This window comes from Sardina pilchardus, chromosome 1 (genome assembly GCF_963854185.1).
Source record: "Sardina pilchardus chromosome 1, fSarPil1.1, whole genome shotgun sequence".
In the NCBI taxonomy this organism is placed as follows: domain Eukaryota; kingdom Metazoa; phylum Chordata; class Actinopteri; order Clupeiformes; family Clupeidae; genus Sardina; species Sardina pilchardus.
This window is the reverse complement of record NC_084994.1, coordinates 49,857,360-49,878,376: the sequence shown is the minus strand read 5'-3', so window position 1 is coordinate 49,878,376 and position 21,017 is coordinate 49,857,360. Positions and strand designations below refer to the sequence as shown.

Here is a 21,017-nt window from a genome sequence, read left to right as displayed (position 1 = left end):
GCACTCGCCTACGGTCCTGTGCCATTCGCCTATACCGTCCTGCAACACTGTCCCATGGAGAGTAGACAAGTGGCACAGGGCAGGGGCAGGGGAGGGTAGGCTGAGTGGCACAGGAAAGAGGCTTTGGACAGTAGGCAAGTGGCACGGGACAGTATAGGCGAGTAACGTTAGACAGTAGGAGACTTGACATGCACCATCAACAACAGTACAGTGCTCCCATGTAGATTTTGCTCCCAGTGCTGTAGCTTAGGGGGGCAAGGGAACATCACTTATCTTTTATGATAGATGGAATCTAAAATATTCTTTTACAGTGCAAATTGAGGGTGCATTACAGGCAAAAATATATACAAATTGTGTTCATGTTCTCTAAATAGCCTACGTGTAAATCACACCTGTGCAATAGGCTATATAAAACAATTAGCCTATACTAGGAGAACAAAATCTAGGTTTTGATGCTGAGATCTTAAACATGTCTGGAAGACTCATTTATTCCTTTGAGTGCATTTACCGTTAAAAATCTCCTCATCCTTTTCCAGCATTCAAAATGACCAGCCAATGGCTCATCAGCATCTAGACTATATTAGTATACAACATGCATACACTGTCTATCCTGAGGACGTTTCAAGTACTTTACATCCATGATGTACTGAAATGACCATTATTGTATACAAACTGGTCAGGCGATGCAGGTGAGTCATCTGATATATGGACTATCAATAAGTTAGATCCTGACTCACAGAGCCGCCTAGAGGTCGTATTAAGTCACGCGTATATAAAACCCCAGCACACTTCATAAGGTAGTTTCAAGAAAGCGGCATGGAGCACACGTCTCCATGTGTGAGTGCGGCAACACGATGACACACTAGTTAACTCGTTAAGAAATTGGATTAAATTATAGGAGTTCCGAAATCTTCGAAAATTCCTGGTTTTGAAGAACCATAGTTGCGCAATTGCCGTGTCGAAGTTTTTTTTGTTTGTTTTGTAATTAGTGTTTCTCGACGTGCGCGTTCTCCACTGGATTATTTTAAGTTTCGGGATCTGATCTACATCTGGAATCAACGACACTGAAGAAACGTTTGACACTTCTATGTGGATTGTTTTCCTTTGGAATTCAAATAAATGATGGTAAGTTGGGCAACTCAATATCTTACCGGTAAATTAAACTCGCCATTAAATGTATTCACATTTTCAGACAATAAACATGTTTATAGTCTGTACGGAGGTGTCCACGGAAATACAGCGCTGTGACCGATTATGCAATGTTAAACGTTGCATAGTCTACACATTTCAAACTTAGTGGTAGACACATCTTAATTCACCACATTTATAGACAACATGCACCACTCTTCTCATATATAATTATAAATTACTTATTGGAGCTGATCCTTAACCAGCATTATACCATTGCTACCAACTGTTTTAAATTTCTTTCACACCTGTCATTTATTATAATTGATGTTAAACTGTTTGCAAATACCCTTAAGGTTTGGCTCACCAGTTGTAGGTATACATGCATTCCTTTTTCAGATTTTGGTTGGTTAATATGGATAAGACAATATTTGCACTAAACCTGACCTGAGTTTTATGTGTCTGCTTGTCCTAAAATTTCCAATAATCCCTATTAAATGACTAATTAAAGATGAGAAGATTTAAATGTGACTTTTTTGCCCTCACTAATATGTTTTTTTTTATTTCTCCTCAGCATCCCCCGTCATTGCGTGCCGCCCCGAGTCTAAGAGGCCGATGATGTTATCTGTGCAGCACTGCAACTCCTCCGGCTGTGCCCCGCTCCATCCCCTCTCCAACCAGAGCCTGCAGGAGGAGGAGGTGGCCATGGCCTCCCTGGGCCACCACGGCAACCTCTCCCTGTACAAGCCGCCCGCCAGCGGCATCATCGTCGCCGGCCTCTCCATGACCCTGGGCGTCCTGTCCAACATCGTGGCCCTGGTCATCCTCGCCAACGCCACCAAGCACGTGCGCCGGCGCTCCAAAGCCACCTTCCTGCTGTTCGCCACCTCCCTGGTGGCCACCGACTTCGCCGGCCACATCATCCCCGGCGGCCTGGTGCTGAGACTCTACCTGTCCGAGGGAACGTCTCCTCAGGACTACGACTCGGCGGACCCCCTGTGCCAGTTCCTGGGCGGCAGCATGGTGTTCTTCGGCCTGTGCCCGCTCTTCCTGGGCTGCGCCATGGCGGCCGAGCGCTGCCTGGGGGTCACCCAGCCGCTGCTGCACGCCTCTCTGGTCACCACCACGCGCACCAAGATGTCCCTGTCCGTCATCTGGCTGGCAGCGTTATGCGTGGCCCTGCTGCCCTGCTTCCAGCTGGGCTCGTACACCTATCAACACCCGGGGACCTGGTGCTTCATCAACGTGCTGGAGCGCACGGAGCAGGCCGACGTGGCGTTCGTCATGCTCTTTTCAGGGCTCGGCCTGGCATCGCTGGCCGTGGCGTTCGTGTGCAACACCATCAGCGGGCTCACGCTGGTACGCGCCCGCATGCGGAGGAAGACCTACAAGCACCGCTCGGCCAAGTCGCACGACATCGAGATGGTGGTGCAACTGGTGGGGATCATGGTGACATCGTGTATCTGTTGGAGCCCTCTGCTGGTAGGTCTGAGGAACATGCCTGAGAAATGACGACGTCTCTTGACAAGATAAATACTCTTTATAGAATAAAGATTTAACATTAATCAGCTATAAACATAAAAAATAACATTTACTGTGAGTCTCTAGATTATCCTGTAAATATTCAAGAAATGTGACACTTTATTGTCTATGGTTTTCTACGTATTACATTAATGAGTTTTACAAATTGTTATCTGACAGTCAACGTCAAGATTTTCTATAATAAAGACGTTTTATTGTATCAATAAAAAATGTGGGTCTCTGTAAGATCATGTGTAGTCTGACTCACTCTTGGCCACATTTTTTCTTCACCAGATCTTCGGCCTCATGACGGTGACTCGGTCGTACGGCGATATGATCGGAGAGGACCTGTCCACCTACAGGACGTTAATGATCATGGGTGTCCGGCTGGCCTCCTGGAACCAGATCCTGGACCCCTGGGTGTACATCCTCCTCCGCCGCGCGGTCCTCAGGAAGATTTACATCATCACCAAGCGCCAGGCCGACCTCAAGGCCAGCACGCTCCGGCGCTGGGAGATAAGCTCCTTCCCGAGCTCGGAGAAGAATGCTGTCAACAAGATCTGAGACTGCTGGGGAAACATTTGTCATGGAGCTCGACCATATCCGTGGGGATACACACGTGCTCCGTGCATTTTGTGCGCAATCCAAGCGGTACAATAACAGAGCTGACTTGTTAAGAACTGACTATCGTATAACAGAGTTAACGCTGCTCAAGCACAGTATCAGTTGTAGTTTAATATGTACAGAAATAATCTGAGTAAGGCATTTCTACATACTAAGCTTTTCAAGTCCTCCATTCTCCTCTGGACTCCTCCTCAACTCGAGTAATCACTGGTTCATCATTCTGAATGACAGAGGGAGACTGACTGAACTGTGCAGTGCTTTATTTTGTTTCATGCAGTTTTGCACAGTAATCAGAATCTGCAAGAATCTGTACTCAGTCAGTACAGGGACCATGCCATAGTAAGCATTACTGACACTATATCACTTTTAGGACAGTGCATCTAGGGAGCAATTCACACATTGAATGGAAACTAGATTAGATGTAGCACACACGTTTTTGGACACCCGCCAGGACCTTGCCAGTGAAAGGATTTTGAATGTAGAGATGGATATGGTCTTCTAGTGCACACAGGACTCCTGAGCCAAGTGTATGACAGGTTGTCCTGTCAATCAACAGAAAGGTCAAAGGTCGTGAGATTAGCATTATGTAATTGCACAGCATCCATTTTAAATGACTGGATAATCATCATAAAATTCAATTATGAATGTTGCTTCAAGTTTTTTTGGAGAGTAGACTTCAATGATAATGTCATTGAAATTATACATGTTTGTTAGCAGCTTGAGCTGTGTGTATTGTGAGCAATGTTTTGTCAAAGACAATGGGAAACTGGTTTGTATTGTCTTTTGCTTATACATGTGTATAAGTTTCTGAATGTACATTAATATGTATGTAAGAATGTATGAACACATTGCATATTTATTGCCTGTTTTATCTCCCCAATTCTCTGGGGAAATTTTATAATAAAGTAAAATATAAACTTCAAATAATTTTGTCAAGTAGTTTTGTGTTTTCAGATGCAAGTAATATTTTAGATGAGAATTCATTCTGTAGGTCATTCTGTCACAGGCTAAAATATGTGGCCTATCACTACATTTCAGTGACAGACTCTGTTTGAGCTAAATGAGTGTTAGTTTTTTTTTTTTTTTAATTGACTTCTTCCACGATTCTAAGAAAAGTGTTGATGACACCCATGGCAGGTAGGCCTGATCGGGTCTTAACTAGCTTGACTAGGAAATGGAGACAAATCTATTTATACATCTATTTTTCATGCATAGAGGACATCCCTCGTGAGAATTCTGATACCAGTATAGTCTAATGGAAGACAAAATGTTAAAGGCACAGCCAGCAATTGTACGATTTCAAGCTCAGAACATTATTTGTCACGTTCAGCAATCATCTCCTCATGACCGCTAGCTGCCGGTGAGGCCAAAACACCCATGGTCTCTGCAGGCCGCCCAGGCTCGGAAAACTGGGGGCAGCCGATTGCAGACAAAAATGAAACCCTACCTGGAGATTCTCTGGGAATACCAATGGGAAGGGGCTGTGTTTCGTTTGGTCCTTGGTTGAAATATAGTCTAGGCCAGTGATTCTCAAACTGTGGTACGGGTAGCCTACCACTGGTGGTATACGCGAACTCTCTGTTGTGGTAAATAATCACTTCAAATGATTATAATAAATGAATAAAATATATATAGCCTAATAAAACATTGTTCAGTTTAAACTAGTTTGTATCATTCTTAAAACAACAAAAAAAACAATGCAAAACAATATGTAGGCATTGTAAAATATATCTAAATTGGCCAACGGTAGGCTATTTTAATGCTGGTCAAAATGGTGGTACTTGGAGAGTCACTCAGTTTTCTGAGATGGTAGGCCTACTCATTGTGAAAAGTTTGAGAACCACTGCTTTATTCATCTTGGCTACATCATTTAGGACAAAGGCGTCAGCTAATAAACACAAACATAAACAAACGCGACTTCCTGCGCAATAGCTGATTGCGCCTTTAATCTATTGAAATATTATGGCCTTCAACAATATCTACTGTAACACAGAGCCGTATATTGTATCACAGCGCCCCCTCCCTGTGATCGCGGAGAACCCTTCACGTGTGCAGGAGGAGGCGGGCAAGCGCTACATCAGTGGACTACTGAAGGAGCTGAGGTGAGTGTATCATTGCATGAGGCCAACAATGTCATATTATGCAAGAAATCAACAAATCTATTATTTGGTCTATATGCACTTCAAACCATGTGGCTGTTGGCTCGCGTAGGTCAAGAAATTGACCTGGGCTCAGATTTGACTCGGAGTAACGTTAGCGTTTCAAAGCCAAGGCTAATCTGTATTGCCGAATTAGCTTGCTAGCTAACGTTAGGATGCAGGTTGTCATGTTAGCTTATAAGATAGCTAGCACCATGCTATTTAGGCGTACTAGTTAGATCTCCAACCAGCACTTTTCAGCTAGTCCCAAGACATTTACATTTTTGCGGTTCAAAATTCGTAACAAAGTGGGTGATTTGTAATTGTTTCGATAAACAGATGTGCCTGACATTATCATATCTGTAACGTTCTACGTTGAATTCACCTAGCACAATTTGGCAAGATGACTAGCTAACGTTAACATGATCTAAGTTATTGCTAGCAACTGTTATCTGTTATTTGAGATGCATGAGACATTTAGACAAATATTACATCTCTGCAGATGAGTTCATAAACCCCGTGTCGTGGAGGTTGGAATCTTACAATGTGTGGTTGTCTTGTCTTTCAAAGTAAGGTTAACGTTTAAGTTTCGGTTTGTCTTTAGCCCAGGTTAACTTAGCTCATAATATCAGGAACAACTTTCCAGCCGTGAAGTTATCGTTACAAAAAGCTTCAGCCGACTAATTTGTTTACTCCTACTTCCTCATCTTTGCTAAGATAATGTCTGAGTTGACCTTGCACATTCTCCCTCATTTTAGAAGACAGCTTGGTAAGAGTTGCTTTGGCCGAAATAAGTCAAATATGCAGACCGAACCATCGCTCATGTGGGATGAGCAGAAGGCCTACGAGGAACTCTTGTACTGGGATAGTTTGATTCAAGATGGTCACCGACTACACCCTCATGATTTTGACAGGTAATTATGCTTTTGTTTTGTTGGGTACTCGTCCACTTCATTTTAATCAACAAAGCCTCGCTCCACCTCGAATATACAGACTGAACATGTGTCCATAACAAGTCATATACCGGTTAACAGCTGTAAAGGATAATTTGACTGTTTTATTTCAGGCTGTGTAATCCATTGAAGACCATAAATGATGCATTTACTGCAGTGTCATGTATGTGCTTAATATCTGTTCCCATGTTTTAAATTCTTGCCAGGTATGAGGACCTGCGTTACTGGTATGACTGCCTGTTCTATGAAGAAGAGCTCAGGAAGTACAATGACTACATTGCAGCCCTTCATGAGCAAGAGAATCAGCATGTTTATGCGCCGCAAGCGGTAAGCTCACCCCTCATGGAACGCAGACTATGCTCACATATGTTAACATAGCTGTGTTGAGCTGTGGTATGTCTGCCATTCTAAAAAAATGGTGTGTTCAAAGGTGCAAATTTCGAACGTGAGATTCTGAACGTCTTTATTTCCGCCCTCATCTCAAATGGTTTTTGGAGTTCTGTTTCTATAATGGATTTTTCATGAATGGCAAGATGCAGTCGTACTGGAAGTCTGGAATAACATCTTGTCCGACGAGGCAGTTTAAAACACTTTACCAGACAGATCTACAGCCGTGCCAGAGATTTTCCAAACAAAACAAAATAAAAACTCATTCACATTTTCAACACATTCTCCAGGTGTATTCTGGAGATATTCATTTGTTGAGAAGAAATGAAACTAATATTTTTTAGTAACAAAATTGAGTGATTTTAATGTGTGAAATGAAACAACGTGGATGCCTGTTTCCCACTCTGCAGTGCAGTGCACTGCCTGTCTACCTGACATGTTTAATGGCAGCTCTTTTCTCCCTCCACCATCTCTCGACAGCCCCCCACACCACCCAACCGCCTGTTTGCCACCGCAGACCGTCATGTGATGGTGAAACATAACGACATCTACCCGGCAGCAGAGGATCTGGAGGCCGTGCAGACCATGGTGGGGCATGTGGAGTGTGCCATGAAGGCCGTCTCGGACTGGATGAACGAGCAGGACATGCTGCGGTCTGCGGAGAGGTGAGCGCAGGGTGTTCTGACCGCCAGTCAGGTTCAGGCTCAGGTTTAGTCAGGGTCACCACTAGAGGGCCATCAACAGGTCAGATTTACTGTGGGGCTCATGGGTTCGCTGACTTGGGTTGGGGCTGGGTGATATGGCTAAAATGGCTGATCTCAATATGCTAGGGAGAAATGGCGATGTATGCTGTGGTATAATAAAATCTTATGAAATAATGTTTACCTTAACGCAAAGTTGACACATTATACTGACGTTACATACATGTTAATAGTTGTGCACAATTAACTCATTCACTGCCATCATGTCTTTAAATGTCAATTTAAACACTTAAGTTGCCTGCCAATTGCATTTTTCAATGGGCACCGTTTTTGATATGGATAAACATGCAAATTGTTCACAAAACGATACGAAAACATCACACGACTATATTGTCAGTATTGCATTACTGTGTAGAAGAATGATAACGATATATAACATGACTTGGCACAGCCCTAACTTGGGTCTGATGATCAAGGAACATGCCTAGTTTAGTCTGTGACAGCAAGTCTACTGGAAGGCTGTTGAAAGGGTGTTCAGTGCCTGTGTGTTGTGTTGTCCCCTCAGTGAGCCGACGCGCACGCTGCGCGGGGTGTTCCGCGTGGGCCTGGTGGCCAAGGGCCTGCTGCTGAAGGACGATCTGCAGGTGGAGCTGGTGCTGCTCTGCAAAGACGTGCCCACCAACTCCCTTCTCATGATGGTGACGGGCAAACTCTCCATCCAGCTCAAGGTACCACCACCAGCGCCACTGAAGCGCCTCCATTGGGACAGAGTTTAATGTCACACGCATGCATGAACGTACAATGGGTGCCTCTCAACACCTCTCCTCGATCCTCGATGCTCCATCCTCCAGGCTCGTTCCCACTGATCTATAACTGACACTGGATAGACTATCCCATTTTTGCTGCCCCATCATTCTTTAAGTAGATCAGTGAGGACGAGGACCGATGAAGGAAGGGAGGATGTATAAAAGACCAAATGAGAGGCACCCAATATGTAGAGATGTGAATCCAAGGATATAGAAAGATACAAGGAGGAGGATACAAGAAGGTTTATTTGTCACATACATAGAAATACTAACGTAAAACATGGAGTGAAATTTCATTTGGTGTCCAGCTTTTTCTGTGTGAGTGTGAAGAAGAAAGATCAAGAAACAAAATATCCGGTGTGTCTTCTTCTGCCAGGGCCTTGCTGGTGAGGAATACACGGTCACTCCAAATCCAACGGAAGCGTGCATCACAGTCAAGAGCACCGCAGAGCCTGTGCTGACCCTCACGGTGCACGTGACCTCCCCAGAAGTGCGGCAGCAGGCGTCACGTGAAGGTAACGTAGCCCCTGACCAGTCTCGCTGGTGATGTGTGCCTGGCCTCTAGCGGTGTTGTTGATCACTGCTCTTGGAGTTTTTCTTTCCCTCCTGTAGCGTTGACTCCGGTGGAGGTGTTCTCATGTGTGAAGGGTTCCCGTCTTCGTTGCCCTCTCAGTCGAATCTCGTTCGTTGTTGAATCCTAGCGTTTATAGGTAGGCTTTTCGAAGCATAAATTTCAAGAGTGCGAATACACGCGTGTGCTTTACCATAAAGTTGTTCATGGTTTGTATTGCAGCAAATAAAAAAAAAAAATTTGTAGATATATTCAGTGAGGTGGACTCATCAATTGGCTGACATTGAAATTGATAGGGCATTTGAAATTTGGCTTATTTTCTTTTTCAGTCTCATGTAGTTGAGACTGATCCCATCGGTATCGGTGTCGTGTGCTGATACAGATTCAATCTTGGTATATCCCCCTGACACTGATGATCCAGATGTCACGATCCTATGTAGGCAACTAACCTCATCCAAGTACTGTAGGTGGGCTGTGTAGAGGTTGCCCAGCCACAGTACCGAACCTAAATATGTCTACAGGGCTGACGCAAGCCTTTCTGCTTCTCCCTTGCAACTTCCATCTCAGCCCGAGTAGCTGTTTGGCTATTTTGGGAAGGCTAATTAAGATTTGCTTTACTCTACAGTTCCATCCAAGCAGTGACGTGTTAGTCATCCTCCATCATTCGCTCTGGCTCTAAACAGCACTTACTGTGCAGACTCTGGTGCTAACTTTGCCAATATGTCTGTCCAATTTTGGCTTTATTTTAAAATGCATCAGAGCCAGTTATTGATTTTATCTACAGTTTGCCTCAGCTAAAAAGGCCAATTTACACCAGAACCATTTTTGAGGAGTTTTTCAGTTGCCTGTCTGAAAAAATGCGTTAGAATCATTGTAGCAATTTACGCTGACAGTGCTTTACGCATGTATTGCGTCTGATTGCGTCGTTTTACACTCCGCTTCTGATTTAGAGCATATGTGAAGCGTAGACACACAAAACACATCAGAGATAGATGCAGTCTAAATTATGGTTCACTCACGCCTGCATCTTGTTAACATTGTAAATACCCACTAGGCAACAAGCCCCAACAACAACAACAGAAGACTTCGTACATATTTTCTTTTTACCTTTCCTATCTTGTATGGTTTGTTACAGCTTCATATACCCAAAACAACAATAGTGATGATAATTGTCAAGAAAAAAAGGGCTTCAGGCTTTGGAATCAGAACAGAAAATAATCTTTAATGCTCCTTGGCTCTAGTGAGTCTCCAGTGAGTCCACAAGTCAGTGTTGTTTTGCTGCAGTAAGGACCTGTTTGGTATTAAGTCGTTTTACATATTTGAATATTGTTGCCTGTGTTCAAAATCTGATTATTTCATCCAAACCTTCAAGTCTGTCCACTTTTAGGGATGCTGGACCTTTGACCAACTGGATGCTGTCTGTCTTGGAAGGGGGGAAAAGCGGTCTACCCTATAAAGAGGGAGAGGGGAGGGGCTCTGCCTGTAACCGAACGCAGCGTCACGCCCAGATTAACAGAACAATGGCCATACGTGTGAAAGTGTGTGGCGCCTTTAAATGATCGGGTAGCTTGAGCACTGGCCAGTGGCTCAGGCATAGTGAGTTGCTCACTAAACTACATTAGAGTAACAGTGATCCGGGGGTGGGCGGGTAGGTGGGTGGGAACCTTAGAGGACGTTGGTACTGGGGACCCCCCTCCTCTCGCTCTGGATGCTGTCGGCATGGGAACACTGGCCTTTTCCCCCCGGGACATGTAACAGAACCCCGCTTGGTCAAACTGTGCCTTGTCTTCTCATTCCACTCGCCAATAGAAACACAATCGGTCAGCCCTCCGCCGGACGCCCTGGACAGGCAGAAATGCCTGGATGCCTTGGCGTCTCTACGCCACACCAAGTGGTTTCAGGTTTGCACCATGCCTTTATTGTCACGCTGTTTGATTACATGACAGTACCCTCCAGGCCTGTGTCAGATGTGTATTTCACGAGTAGTTCACCCATCATTTCATATGCTGACACCCCTGCACATGTGGTAGGGGTGCAGGAACTATTACAGGAGTAGTGGTGGTGGGGTTTGTGCAGACTATATTTCATAATAAGTCAGCCATTATTCTGATACATTTGCTTGTAAGTGATAATATTAACCTTGCTGTAATGTTACCACAGTTGAGAGATATTAAGCTTTTTTTTTATGTTTCTTCACTCTGTGTTTGTCTCTGTCTGGTTGTGTGACTCTCACTTTGTCAGATTCATTTGAGCATTCTGGCGTTAAGTGTGTGTTTGTATGGTCAGTACTGGTAACACTCCACTTCCAGTGGACATGTTTAAGGGTGCTTTCACACTAGAGCTGTAGACTGGCTGGGGTCAGAGGTCAAGTTCAATTTGTGTAGTACATTTTGAAGCTGTATTGGCTCATTCAGTCACATCAGAGAAAGGTGTTTCTGCACCGTCTCACATCTTGGTCAACTTTGTTTGATCTTGAACGGGCCCCAAAACTAAGGTCTATAAAATATTTCTGTTCAAATCCTACGTCTATTGAATTCGTTTTACAGCCTGAAAACACATAATCTGTTAAGCAAATGTTTGGACATTAATATTTTGAAAAGTATTATTCATAGCCAGCCCAAGCATTGAAGGATGGAAGATGTGTTCTCAGTATGACTGAACCATTAAAAGTTTCTATGGCATGCTCACTGAGTTTCTATAAGGCAAGAGGGGAGACATTGGGGGTAAAATGACATTGATGGTATTATCTATGGCTTGTAGTGTGTATGTTTTTCTACCCATTTGACACCAATCATCAATTCCCTCCTTTAAATAATGTGAGAGTTCTCCACATACAATGAGTTTCAGGATAAAACAAGGGAAGGTTTTAGTTAAATGACTAAAATGGCTAAATGACACATGAACGTGTATGTGGAAGTAGCTGAACATATTTATGTAGAAACTACATGTTTCCTCCATGTTGAGGATGTAAATGCACTGTGGTTAGCAACAACATGATGTAATGTCGAGGTTAACCAGTGGGAGGGGGAAATGTTTGCACTGGAGTTCAGATCAGCAAAGAGTGTGAAAACAGCCTTAACAAATGAGCCCTTGAAATGAGCATGTGAAGTGTGGGTGAACTACTCCCTGAAGCATTGGAGATCGTTTTGAAATGTTCGTAACAGCATGTCAGATGTTCTAAACAGAACCGTGCCTTCAAATGCAAAAAGCAGCGTGGGTCTGAAAACGTTCGAAATACACATTTGACAACAGGTCTGAACTTTGTTTGGCCTATAAAACAATCCCTACAATTCCCTGATTAAAGGCTTTAAGCTTATAAAAATACTAAGCACCACTTGCTTGCTTCGTTTTAGAGGATACTTGCAGTAGACCATAGGACTGTAAGAAGCTAACTGATGAAGTGTTAGCTGCGTAAAGCTGACCCGGGCTGTTCCTTGCGGTTTGGTTCCCAGGCCCGAGTGACCGAGCTGAAGTCCTGCGTGGTGGTCACCCGCATCATGAGGGACCTCTGCACCTGTGTTCCCTCCTGGGTCCCACTGAAGGGATGGGTGAGTGCAGCAGACCCCCTATCAGCCGAGCCTGTTGATGTCGCAGGATTGCAAAAGATTGTTTAGCTATCCGTGTTCCCTATCGTCTGTAAAGTTTCTACTATACTGGAGACTTTGTAGAATAGCCAGATGTGTTGATGTTTTTGCTAACATGCAAATGTCTTTTTTTTAATTTTTTTAATCATTCACTAGGCCCTGGAGCTGCTGTGTGAGAAGGCGATCAAGACCTGTGAGAGACCTTTAGGAGTAGCAGAAGCCCTCCGCCGAGTCTTGGAGTGTGTAGCATCTGGAATCCTGCTGGAAGGCAGGTGTCTCTGCTGTGCTTGTTAGTGACCTCTAATGGATGGGTAAGAGATGCTTTCTAAACTAACCTACCGTCTCCGTTCTCAGATGGCCCAGGCATCCTGGACCCTTGTGAGTCGGAGCCCACTGACGCCACCAGCAACATGACCCTTCAGGATCGAGAGGAACTCACTGCAAGTGCCCAAGTGAGTAAAGAGGAGGGGGGCTCTGGGGCTACTCATTTTTACTAGTTGCCCAGTTTTTCCATATTAGCATTTACTGATTAGACTAGTCTCGATGTGCCAGTACAGTGCTGGTGCGAGCATTACTGCAAGTTCCAGTGCTGCTGTTGGCCGTAGGGGTTTCAACTTTAGGTGGTCATCCATTGCAGATGTGTTCGTACAGTGTTATAGTTAAGTACAGCTGTACACAGCTTGCATGTCACTGATGGACAGGTCGCATTTATATACAATGTCTGTCCTGTTCGGCCGTGTTTTCCATGAGACGTTGACTGCTGCCTACAGTGCTGACTGGTGGCTATGATAGGTGACCAGCTGATGAGGTCCTTAATAGAGAGGGTGTTATGCTAAAATTGGACACGCGTGTCCCGTGTGCCGAGATGTAGGGCACTAGGTGAGGGCACTGGCCAGAGGAGTGGGCTCCAGACAGTGTTTTCATCCCTGTGGGGAATTTAGTGTCACAGTCGTAAACAGCTCCTCGCCGAGCCTGAAGATGACCTACAGGGCTTAGCTACAGGCTAGCTCCAGGCTAACGCCGCTAGACTGGGTGATTGTACACACAGAAGAGGTTATGATCGTATGATCCAACTTTTATCTAACGCTGGGGTCGACGGCAAATAAGTCTGTTATGTTCCTTCAAGCTCTGTACCTGCCTGAGGCTTCTCTACACTCCATTGAAAAGTGCCCACTGGATGAATAAATGTACACAGTCCGTAAAAGGAAGCCTAGGCATTAAACCCCCGTTTATGTTTATCTTCTGCTCTCTCTCACACCTTACAGAAAGCCTTGAGGCTGTTTGCCTTTGGACAGGTTCACACAGTTCTGGGTATGGACCGACTCAATTACACGCCCAAGGCTAACCGAGGGAGATTCCCTGGTCCAGGAGGAGGCATGGACAGACGTGAGTCCAGTCATATCTCCGAGGTCACAGTAGTAGCCACACACACAACTGTAGCTGATGTGTGGGTAACTATGGCACTGTTTACCCCTGGTGTGGATATGCCTCTTGGATGATCCAATCAGAAGTGGATAGCTCTGAATATGGGTGTGAATGACACTCCAGCATTGAAATCTGACACATTGAGGTGGTAGAGGATACATAAGGCCACAGTCTTTTAGCAGTGTGTACACGCCGCACTGAAGATATGTCAACAGGGACATATTTACAACAACAACAACAACAAAACCCTCTTTACATCTTGGGATATTTCGCTACAGAATGAATCCAGTGTCTATTGTTTCTGCATCTGTCCCTTCTTCTCTTGATTAATGGCAGGCTAATTTGATTAATGGCAGCACTAACTTAGCCCACTTAACTTATTACAGTAGCAAGTGAAGAGATGATCTAGTTACAGTCCAAAATGACTTAAGGCTTAAAATGCACATTGATTAAGTACATAGTCCATGAACACTAACCTTGAGTCTCTGGAGTGTGCACAAACAATCAAATTATCTTGTTGTGTTGTTTCATTTCACTATGTTCACGTCTATGTTTAATGTTTGTGCTGTTTACAACCTCGCGATCGGAAAGGTTTTAAAATAAAAAGGGCTTTCTAAATAAAAGCCCCCCCGAAAAGGCCAAAAAAATGTATAACATAAGGAATGCATTAATAGTCATATGAAAAAAAGATCCAATCGAATCATGACTTTACAATCGAAAATTAAATAGAATTGAGGATTTGGAGAATCATGACACCCCTAGAAGTGCACTGTGCTGCCAAAACAAAACAACAAAATTGTTTTTTTCAAGCGGAAAATTATGTCAGTTAGGTGTTTATTTGCATAATAGAGTTGAGAAGTGAGATCCGGTCACAAGCGGGCACTCGGGAGGCATGGCCCACGCATTCTAATGCCAGATGTGAACTAAGTTCACTAAGGTGCGAGTTGTCCACTTGTGGTTAGATTACCTCAGTCGCTTGGTATACCAGGTATGAACTGCTTGACATCAGAACCAGAAATGGGTAGGATAATGTAACCCAATTTCAGATGAATTCATTAAGAATATCCATCACTGTGTTCTTAAAATCTGTGTGCACATTAACACTCCTTTTTTAAAGCAACATTTTTGATAGAATGCATGCATAGGTATACAGTGGGTATAGTAAGTATTCAACCCCATGCTAAAGTTGACTAAAAATAGGAATATAAAATCATCTTTTGAGAATTGATTGTAATGCCTTAATTCAAAAAATGAGTAAAAATCAAACCGCTAAGGACACTAATTTTCTTTGTGATTGAAGAATGTATCGTAAATAGATAAATGTTCTTCCTTAAATACAGGTTGCATAAGTATTCAACCCCTATGTTAAATTCCCATAGGAGCAGGAGGAGTTTTTATATGTTTTTATTTTTAAAGGCCAGCTATTTCATGGATCCAGGATAATATGCATCCTGATAAAGTTCCCTTGGCCTTTGGAATTAAAATAGCCCCACATCATCACATACCCTTCACCATAGATAGAGATTGGCATGGTGCTTTTTCCAGTTAGCCTATTAGCCTGTTTGATTTGCATTGAGCTCAATGAGCATCAAACAGGCTAATTGGCTAACTGTAAAAAGCACCATGCCAATCTCTAGCTATGGTGAAGGGTATGTGATGATGTGGGGCTATTTTAATTCCAAAGGCCAAGGGAACTTTATCAGGATGCATAATATCCTGGATCCATGAAATAGCTGGCCTTTAAAAATAAAAACATATAAAAAATCCTCCTGCTCCTATGGGAATTTAACATAGGGGTTGAATACTTATGCAACCTGTATTTAAGGAAGAACATTTATCTATTTACGATACATTCTTCAATCACAAAGAAAATTAGTGTCCTTAGCGGTTTGATTTTTACTCATTTTTTGAATTAAGGCATTACAATCAATTCTCAAAAGATGATTTTATATTCCTATTTTTAGTCAACTTTAGCATGGGTGTGAATACTTACTATACCCACTGTAAATGCAAATGATCATCTGTGTATCTGTGCTGTTTAGTTGTGAAGCCAGTGGGTGCACTGCCGGCCCCTCCATCTAAGAGACCCATGGAGGATGGAGCCAATAGCAGCATCGCAAACAAGAAGAAGAAGTTTCAGAAGCCACAGAAGAAACGTATGTAAATAGCTAGATTTGGGTTCGGTCGCCCTCAAAGTGTTGTTGTTGATGATGCAGGTGTTTATGCTGATGACGCGTGCCTGTGTGATTCCTGTCTCCCAGCGGTGCCCTCGGAGCAGAGCGGCCTCCCCCAGAGCTCGGTGGTGATGCTGAAGCTGAACAAGATGCGTCCGGGCCTCCTGTACCGGCTGGTCTCGCAGACGGGCCCCGTGCACATGCCCATCTTCACCATGGCCGTGGACATCGACGGCGAGACCTACGAGGCCTCCGGGCCGTCCAAGCGCTTGGCCAAGCTGCAGGTGGCCCAGAAGGTGAGCGGTTGCTTGAGCCTGCACTGTACACCATGCAGTACCTCACTGCTGAGTCTGAAAAGCTGTCCAAACAAGTCCAGTCCAATCTGGAGTTCATCAGTATGGAGGTCTGTTTGGGTGACTGGTGTTGGTGCTCTGCCCCTTAGGCCCTTGAGGGATTGGGTGTCCGTGTGAATCCAGAGAAGAAAACCGCAGCGGCGCCGACGCTGGCGAACCCCGTAGTCAAAGAAGAGCAGGAGGAACTACCAGACACGACCACGACAACAACTCTAGTCTCAGTGGTAGAGCCAGAGGAGAGCGCTGAGGTGAGACCTGAGAATCCCCCACAGCTCACTCACTCACCCTGGGGGTGGGCCATCATCTGCTCGCTCACTAGAGGGTGGAAATCCGTCGGTTTGAATCCCCATTTTGCTTGTAAGCGTGAAATGGCAGGAACAATTGCACCTTTTGTTTATTGTTGTTCTTCATTTCGCCCATACAGCAGTCTGCCTTCCAGGCTGGTCCCATCCTCACCAAACATGGCAAGAACCCCGTCATGGAGCTCAACGAGCTACGTCGAGGCCTCAAGTACGACCTGGTGTCTGAGACCGGCAGCAGCCACATCAAGAGTTTTGTTATCGAGGTCAGTCGACGTACCAGCTCAATTGCTATAACCATGCTGGTGGAAATTCATTAGCACACCTAGAGAGGATGCTATTCTCTTTTAACAGGGAAGCTACACCTGGCACGTACATGTAAACTGAAGCGTTTCGTTCGTGTTGTGTCTGCTGCAACAATTAGGTTTCACTATAATCAATGGAAGTAGCTACACCAGACGTGATAGCGGCACGTACGTTCGAAAAAAAAATGTCTTATAAAATGTTTTTTACGCGTCGCAAATGGAATGCTTCACTTACGCTCCCGGTGTAGCTTCCCTGAAAGTAGGCAACAGTCTGAAGAAATACTACACTGTAATTATATGAAGTAGTATGTGAGGACAGCCGAGTTTGTCGTAAAATTGAAAAGCTGTCCAAACTGTCAGACTGACTGACTGAATTGACTGTCAGATTGATGGTGCACTAACTTGTTTACGCTGTACTCTGGTCTGTAGGTGGAGGTTGATGGGCAGAAGTTCCAGGGCACGGGGTCCAGTAAGAAACTGGCCAAAGCCAACGCAGCCATGGCCGCCCTGGATAAGGTCATGCAGGCCAGCATACCGTTTAAGAAGAAGAAGCCCGCAGTAAGCAGCCAGGGCTTTATCACACTCTGAGCGCTCATATTGCTGTTGCATGATCATTAACTCAGGGCATTGCTATAAAAGAGCTTTAATGCTTAGTCAATCTTTCTGGAATAAATGGTATAAAATGGTGATGGTATACCACAATAAAACCATATTGAAACCTTGGGGATCAATAAAGTATCTATCTATCTATCTATCTATCTATTTTGCCTTTGAAATACATCAGAGATATCCCGCTCGTTTGTTTTGGTAGTATCACACCTGAAGATTGAGTTTGAGAGTGGCCCCTAACGTTAGTGTGTTGTCGCTGTGTCCTCCACCAGTATGGCTTGGGATACGTTCCTCCAGCAGGCGCCGTGCGTGGCAGAGGCCGGGGGAGAGGGCGAGGCCTGAACCACAGCACCAGCAGCTACACAGGTGAGACCACAGACAGCACTCCTGACCGACCTCCTGACTGACCTCCAGAAGAGGCCATTCGCCTCTCTGTGCCTTCTCACACGAGTGTGATGTATAAAAGCATGTTAAGGTGTCTTGTGTTAACTGGATGGTCTGTTTCAGCTGGTGGCATGGGAACGTACGGCTACGGCAGCACCTCCACGTCCTTGTACAGCAGCTCTTACGGTAAGTCCTCTTCATATGGCGCTAGGGATGTAGTCAAGAGCGCTTAATCCGAGACCAAGACATTACCAAGACCAGAGGGTGTCGAGACCAAGACCATGACTAAGGGATGCAAATTATCGATTAATTCATTAATCGTTATTTGATTGACCTTATCGATCGATTAACGATTTCCTGAGAATGTGCATTTCTCTCGGTATCAATAGTGTCTTTGACATAAAAGACAAAATATTGCTTATATACTGAATAAAAAGGCATGTTATGTTGCTCAGTTGATGTTTTATTGTGGAGGTGGGGCTAGTAATGTTGGTAGTGTAGGTAGTGTATAGGTGTAATTGAGTGCCTATCACTTTAAGACGTTTGTTAGGGAACCCCTGTCATTTTCACACAGTTAAAAGGCTTGTTGTATGAATCATGCAAGACGATGTTTTCTGCGTAGGTTTGTACTTTTCCTTGAGACAAACACTTTTGAGTCTTGGAAAACACTTTTCCATTTACACCGGGATTTTGCAAACATTCATTGTCAGTCAGTAAAATTAATAGAGCACGCACGAAATTGAAGCAGCTGCAAGCATTTTAAAATTCGACATCCAAATATTCTAACGCTTAAAGATACGGCTTGATTGCAGAACTTAGTAGGCTACATTAGGGAGACAAATCTACCGTATGTTGTGATAAGATGTTAGCAGAGTTAACTTGAATGCAGCTGTTCTGAACAAAGTATGGTCACGATGCTAAGCAGAATTGATGGCAGTTTAACTCGCCGTCTTCTATGTGGCAACAACAATCCTTCAACAATCGTTAATGTTTTGTTAAATGCACATGGAGAGGAGAGGCAGCGGGTTCATTACTGGAGAAAGCAGGGAGGCTGCGCCTCTGCCACAGATTATGTCTGGGAAACACTGATATCCGTTTGCGATCATGCCGCAAATCCTTTAAGTAATGCCCTCTGCTTTCCTGTGGTCACATACTACTTGCCTTCCCACCACAACAGGAATTGTAAGCTAGGTTGTGAAGGCGACAAACTTTCTCCCTGCAACATTGCCGCATACAAGTTATGAAGTTGATATCTTTGCGAACTCATGGAGCTGTTGAACAGAAACGTAGTACCGCAGAGTTTACATCGGGCGTCTTTGTCATCATTAATTGATTTGAAATGCTCCCACACTCCACTCGTTTTGACCGCCTGTTGCATGGGTGAAAGCATCTGTTTGTAGCAACTGCATCGCTCTTACTAGCCTTTCGATTTCCTTTTAGTCTTTGCGTCTAACGTGGCTCCATTGTCCATTCACCAGACACCTCGTCCACCAGCGCTGTAGCGCCGCCCGGGGTCCCCGACATCAAAGCGGCCTCCTCGACTCCCGCCGCCGGAGCCTCCAGCGCGTCCTCCTACATGAGCCCCTACAGCAGCTACCCCAGCAGCGTCACTGTGGCCGCCGCCCCCGGCCCCAAAACCACCACCCCTGCTGCTGCCGCCCCCGCCACCACCGCCTACCCAGTGTCTTACAGCCAGGCCTACACCCCCTACAAGAAGCCCCCACCCAGCCAGACTCCTCTAGTGGGCCCTGACTATGGGTACGGGTACGGGGCCAGGCACACCCCGGAAGCTACAGCTGCAGCCGCAGCCACAGCCACAGCCACAGCCACCACAGACTACAGCTATGGGGGTGAGTGTTGCACGTGTAGTGAAGGGCAAGGCAGGTTATGTTGGATTCAGTGCAATAAGTTAGTAGTACCAGACCATACTTAGCTCACGGACAAGAGATGCTTACCGACTTTATCAAGGTGTGTGTGTGTGTGTGTGTGTGTGTGTGTGTGTGTGTGTGTGTGTGTGTGTAGACTTTGTATATCCACTAATGTAGACGTGACTGAAATGTGCAGCCTCTTAATTCCTTGTGCCGTTCTCCTGTATCATTTCCACCTGCAGCGTACGCCAGCCAGATGGCCTACGGCATGCCAGGAGCTCAGGGCTACAGCTACACCCAGTCGGCCTATCCCAACATAGGAGGCTACTCCACTGGGTCCACCTACCCCACCTACAAATAGATTCACTTCGGTCAGGATCCAGCCTCACTCTGCTTGTTGACGTGGGGGAGCTTGCTTGCATCAACTGAAATGCACAGCATCTCAAAATCAAGCATGGCTATCCCTTTCTTTCTCTTTCTCTGTTTTTAGTTTTTGTTCGTTTTGTTTTGTTTTGGTCGAGGCCCATGCGTTTGTTTGTTTTTGGCAGTGTTTTGATACGCTGTCTCAGTGACGCTTGACTGCAGGTCTGTCTTGGGTTTTATTACCAGTTGTTCCATAGCCCCGTTGATATTTATATTATGTGTGATTGGAAATTAATTGTAACGTGTGACTGGTCAGGAATCTGTTCCTACCTGGGAAGAGGAAGTTGGCATGTGTCATGATGAACTTAATTCTTTTTTTTATTTAGCATGGAAAAAAAGGTTTGTCATGTTCCTTCTTTTTTGATCAGTGTGCTGGTAGACTGGAAACTGAAGCTGTTGTACATAAGATGGTGTAGCGGTTTGAACCACTGCTGCTAATTTTATTTTTTATCAAACAAGAGTAATGTTCTCTCATTATCAGTTTGAGTTTTGTGAATGTAGCCGAGCGGCAATATCTTTCCAAACTAAGTACTGAATGATCAGATTTTTCTTAATAAAATGGATAGGTTGTTCTTGTTTTCCAACTTAATCAAGTTTCTAATGAATAAAGAATTTTGTATTTTCATTTTGTCTTTAACATCATGTCGTCTCATTAAAAAAAGTGGCCCTCCAAACAGCTGTGATACGGTCAGCAGTGGGTGACCAAGTTTAGGTTTTAAACTTCTGAACTAGTTTAAAGTGCAATTTGCACTTATTTGCTAAAA

The 21,017-nt window shown here is 44.6% G+C and overlaps 2 protein-coding genes across 3 annotated transcripts; both read left to right on the top strand.

The window, feature by feature from the left end:
* The first annotated feature begins 824 nt into the window (after positions 1–824).
* On the top strand, positions 825–4,185 carry ptger1a (prostaglandin E receptor 1a (subtype EP1)). 2 transcript variants are annotated; one of them, XM_062536272.1, is made up of 3 exons: positions 825–1,125; positions 1,703–2,610; positions 2,944–4,185. In XM_062536272.1, exons 2-3 carry the CDS (start codon positions 1,744–1,746, stop codon positions 3,211–3,213), a joined length of 1,137 nt encoding a protein of 378 aa, XP_062392256.1. In that variant the 5' UTR covers positions 825–1,125; positions 1,703–1,743; the 3' UTR covers positions 3,214–4,185. The 2 variants fall into 2 exon arrangements, with proteins under 2 accessions (XP_062392256.1, XP_062392247.1); XM_062536263.1 differs by having other exon boundaries at positions 825–1,153.
* A 1,050-nt stretch (positions 4,186–5,235) lies between these two features.
* On the top strand, positions 5,236–20,878 carry ilf3a (interleukin enhancer binding factor 3a). The gene is made up of 20 exons (XM_062535728.1): positions 5,236–5,375; positions 6,170–6,325; positions 6,571–6,691; positions 7,232–7,416; positions 8,018–8,180; positions 8,635–8,773; positions 10,639–10,730; positions 12,282–12,377; positions 12,570–12,681; positions 12,768–12,865; positions 13,679–13,799; positions 15,881–15,994; positions 16,100–16,308; positions 16,455–16,613; positions 16,790–16,930; positions 17,399–17,527; positions 17,851–17,944; positions 18,086–18,148; positions 19,441–19,812; positions 20,073–20,878. Exons 1-20 carry the CDS (start codon positions 5,236–5,238, stop codon positions 20,189–20,191), a joined length of 2,823 nt encoding a protein of 940 aa, XP_062391712.1. The 3' UTR covers positions 20,192–20,878.
* Positions 20,879–21,017: the final 139 nt, after the last annotated feature.